Source organism: Monopterus albus, unplaced genomic scaffold (genome assembly GCF_001952655.1).
Source record: "Monopterus albus unplaced genomic scaffold, M_albus_1.0 scaffold397.1, whole genome shotgun sequence".
Taxonomy (NCBI): Eukaryota; Metazoa; Chordata; class Actinopteri; order Synbranchiformes; family Synbranchidae; genus Monopterus; species Monopterus albus.
The window spans coordinates 377068-381797 of record NW_018128277.1 but is presented as its reverse complement, the minus strand read 5'-3'; the positions used below and the strand labels follow the sequence as shown (position 1 = coordinate 381797).

General features: G+C 46.8%; 1 protein-coding gene across 5 annotated transcripts in view; it reads left to right on the top strand.

Moving 5' to 3' along the window:
* Positions 1-4730, top strand: part of LOC109951600 (LIM domain-binding protein 3-like) — a 37528-nt gene that overhangs the window by 18725 nt on the left and 14073 nt on the right. For 3 of the 5 annotated variants that reach the window (XM_020586202.1, XM_020586200.1, XM_020586201.1), the window contains exons 6-7: positions 2825-2982; positions 3514-3553. The exons of 1 other annotated variant lie outside the window; for it this stretch is intronic. In XM_020586202.1, coding sequence (XP_020441858.1) covers positions 2825-2982; positions 3514-3553 — 198 coding nt within the window. Of the gene's footprint in view, positions 1-552; positions 742-2824; positions 2983-3513; positions 3554-4730 lie in introns of all 5 variants that reach the window. One more of the 5 variants, XM_020586203.1, reaches the window with a different exon arrangement.

Sequence of the window (4730 nt, the reverse complement as noted above, 5' to 3'; positions counted from 1 at the left end):
GGATCTTTGAGGATGGAGGCAGCTTTCCTACGCACCCTGCGGTGGTAAATGCTCTGCAGAGAGGGCAGTGGAGTCCTGGTGATCTTCTCCACAGTCTTTACCACTCTCTGCAGGTGCTTGCGGTCCATAGCAGTAGTGCTGCCGTACCAGACAGTGATGCAGCTGGTCATTTCAAGTATATGTTGATGCCTTTTAGTTAAGTAACATCCTGAATGCAGTTTTTTTACACTGCGCTACTGCTACTTGTACTTGAGTGAAGGCTCAGAGTACTTCCAGCACCTCAGCGTGGGGGTGTCTCCTGTAAACCTCTGCATGATGATAAAGTCTGCTGAATGTCAGCATGTGATTGGTTGGTGTTTGCTGTCTGCTTTCTAGATGTTTCTTCTTTGTACCTGCACCACCTTCCTCACTGTTTTCTGCCTTCCTCACTGTTTCCCGCCCTCACGTACGGCCCTTTTGTTGTTTATCTGTCCGTGCTCTTCTGCACCCCCACATACTCCCACTCCTTCATCTCTTTCCTCTCTGTCACCACGCCGCCCTTCCATCCAACAGCACTGGCTTCAGCCCCGCCGTGCTGAAGGACACTGCCATCTCTACCCATAAGCCCATAGAGGTGAAGGGCCCCGGCGGCAAAGCCACCATCATCCATGCCCAGTACAACACGCCCATCAGCATGTACTCACAGGACTCCATCATGGACGCCATTGCAGGGCAGACGCAGGTCAAGGGCCACGATGCAGGGTAAGAATGTCACCACCTCCTCGCCCTCCTCACCATCTGTCCATGTACTCCTCTTCTTCTTCTTCTCCTCCTCCCATCTTCCTCCCACTCCCCCCACCCTGTTACTACTTTCCAAACCCAAAACATTTAGTGCAACACAATGTGCCCCTGGGTTATGTTTCTAATCATTCTAATGTTTTTAATGAGTGTTCATAGTCAACACCTGCTGCAAATGTTGTCACACCATCCAATGGGTGTTATCAACCATAAATTTGATGTGGCCAGGTGAGGCGCACATCATTAAGCGGTAGCAGCCCTGTGTCCTCCCTGAAACCGCCACATACCTGTGCACATACAGAACATTGATCACTGTCTCAGTGGAAAGAACAGAAACAAGGACATGGTGGACCCGACAATGAATCATTTATTTGCCTTCTACGATGTCGTTCCTCCTCTGATGGGTTAAAACAGAGGTTGGGACAGGGCGAGCGTTTGAACCTGTGCAGCTCAGGGTGAATAATGTGACAGTGAGGCTGTCGTTCTCTGACAAGGGTGTTCAGCCTCTCTGCTTTATGCTGAGTTACATACCAGGAGGGAAACACTCCCACGTTGCAGGTGTTAACTGGCCTTTGTTGCTTGGTGAGAGAAGGCCCTTCCACTCCTTCTCCTTGCCTCGTTTTAGTTCATCCTAAAACTGATGCTTCTAAACAACAAACTGCAGCATAACTTGAGCTGTGATTTCTGTTGACAGGATGAAGAGGTGCTGTTTATTTACATTTCTGACAAGTTGCGGACATGTTGATGCTGAATATATTGGTAACATGTTCACAGATGTTTATTTGCTGTGTGTTATCCACACATTGTGAGGAAGGTTGGCTTAACAGCAGGAAATACCCCAGTGACTTCTACTTACCACCAGGGACGGCACTGCAGCGTCGGTGCAACCGCCACGCACACGCCCAGCTGGCTCTGATGCTAAACATGGCTCTTCATTCAGTGACAAAATAGTTTGCCACTGACAATAATTCAGCCAAGATCATGTTTCTTGGAGAATGTGCTTTTTATTGCATAAAAACATTGTTTTTTTGGATGCAGGGTTTGTCCTCCAAGCATTTCACACAGGACGAGATCTGTCGTCTCTTTCCGTGATAGGGTTGGAGACTGACTGTAGCGTCCTTCCTGCTCGCATGTGTGGACAAACACTGCTCTGTGTTCCTCTACAAGCTACTGCTCCGATTATACTAACAGTCAATTTTCCATCTTGTTGGAAAATTCAGGAGAAGTTGTGTGTGCATGAAAAAGGCTGGTTTCTTCCAGAGAGGGAAAGTGATATTGCTCCGAACATCACACGTGTTCTTTGTTTCAGCTGCTCTGATTAACCTGTTGTAACTGAAAAGCTAGTCTGAATAAAATCAGCCATGCTGAGGATGAGCTGCACTGACACACCAGTTCCACTCCTCTTCTTCCTCCTCCTCCTCCTCCCAGCTCTCTCTCCGACTCTGTGGTTATCAGGCTCTCATTTACTAAGAAACAGCAGCAGAATACTGAAATAGGATGTGTTTTCTTAATGAAACACAGTCAAACTGGTGTCACTGGTCAGTCAACGATGCCCTGGGCCCTTTTCTCCTCCTGTTGCTGGTTTCTATCTCGTCTACAAAACAAAGATCGAACCTGGAATTTCACAGTTAAACAGTTGTCTGTCTCGTGTTGCTTCCTTGTGAAAATTTGGCTGGTCCTCTTACACGGCGACAGCCTAGTGTTGCACATTTACACTTGTAAACTTGCTATTCACATTTCTTTTTAATTTTCATGTCATGTCATGCAAAGTCGAACCAGAACTGGCTCAGTATTGCTTTCTAGTTATCTTTATTTTCATCTTGTGCAAGTTCAGTTCCATTTTTTTGCTTGTGTGTCTCCTTGATATCAGATTTTAAAATATATTGAACTTTACCCTCTTAAACTAAAAAGTACCACAAGTTCCTAAAAGTCTACAGAGTTCCCCATTGTCACTCCTGTCAGCCTACACTCTGGCTCTAGTGTCTTGGTGTTGACCTTGTTCGGTTTCGGGTGTGGGGGGTGTGGCGACCTCTCTCTGTGGTTGCAGCACTCTTCCAGGTAAAGATCGCCTTGTGGACAGCGCCTCCCCGGTCTATCAGGCCGTCCAGATTGTGGAGAAGGACCCGGACGAATGGGCCCGCCGCGGTGCCGCCATGCAGTCCAAGTCCTTCCGGGTCTTGGCTCACATGACCGGAACCGAGGCCTGTAAGTGATGTTGTAACTATATCTGGTTACAAGCTTGTGTTGAAGTCCCCGCTGCACTGCATAGCGTAACAGAAACAAGGTTGTGATACTCTAAATAATTACAGTTGTTTTTATTTATTTATTTTCTGCACTTCTGATTGATGTTTCTGAAGTTTTACAACCAAACTCCTGATTAATCAAGTACAACAGTAAAATCTTTCCTACTCATAAACACATGAAGAATAATCTGATGACATTATAAATATCTTTTTTACTTTGAATAGTTTAAGGGCATTTTGCTAAGTGTCTGGTAACTTAAATATCTTTTTCAGTGCAGGACTTTTACTTGAAACAGAGTATTTTTACTGATCTGTGTTACTACTTTGAGTCCCAGTGTTTCAGAGCAGTTCCTAAAACACTTTGGGCCCATTTTGAGCCAGTTACTACAAGGTGTTTGTTGACTGCTACAGGCAGCCAGTGGTTTGTTGGCCAGGCACACTGAGCATGCCCAGTGACCTCTCCTCTCCCGTGTGGCTTCTGTCTGTCTTCCAGTACCAGAGGAGAAGGACGAGGAGGCGCTGAGGAGGAGCAGGTAGGCAGCAGAGCTCCGTCACACAGCTGCTGACCCCGGCTCCCCACCTGCTCACTCTGCCCCACCCCTGTTCACCGCCCACCTCAGCCTACAGCACTTTAACAAGCCAACATGGTGTGAGCCAGGGTTTCTTAGTAACTTTAATCTAGGTTTAATGAGCCTCTGTTGGTCTTTAGTCAAGAGTCAAGTCAAGAATCTTTATTGTCATTATGCATAGCACAACGAAATTTTTTCCGGCAGCTCTCAGCTTAAAAGACAGACACATTATTTACATAACACACAATTGTAAAAGTCAATATAAAAATATGGACAAATAAAAAGGGATGTATGGGACCTAATCAGGTCAGCAGCGTGTTAGCAGCAAGAGTGTAGTAACATTATAAGGTGCAGCTCAGTGCAAAGCTCAGTCTTTAGGAAGAGGTGTGAGTGGTATCGTCTGTGAACTTCATTACTGTGTTTGTGGGGTGAATGGCATCACAGTCATGGGTAAACGGAGTGAAGAGAACTGGGCTGAGCACACAGCCCTGTGGTGTGCCTGTGTTCAGGACCAGTGTGGATGATGTGCAGCTTCTGATTCTCACCACTTGAGGCCTGTTAGTGAGGAAGTCCTTAATCCAATGACACATCACTGCAAGCTTTCCCAGATTGTGCAGTTTCACTGCCAGTTTGTCTGGGATTACAGTATTAAATGCCGAACTGAAGTCAACAAATAGCATCCTGACATAAGTGTTAGGATGCTCCAGGTGGGACAGGGCTGTGTGTAATGCTATTGAGACAGCATCCTCTGTTGATCGGTTCTCTCTGTAGGCGAACTGATGGCTGTCCAGACCAACAGGGATGACGTCCTTGATGTGCTTTAGAATGATCCTCTCAAAGCACTTCATAATTACTGGTGTCAGAGCAACAGGGCGGTAATCATTGAGGCAGGTGACAGCTGATGTCTTAGGCATAGGCACAATGATGGAGGACTTGAGGCACACAGGGACTGAAGCAAGATGCAGGGGCAGGTTAAAAATGTCCAGGAAAAACTCTTGCCAGTTGGTCAGCACATAGCTTCAAAACCCAGCCTGACACCCTGTCTGGTCCTGCAGCTTTGTTGGTGTTGATCCTCCCCAGGGTGGAGCTCACCTGGTGTAGCTGAAGGACAAGATGCTGGTGCTGTCCCTCGAGCTGAGGG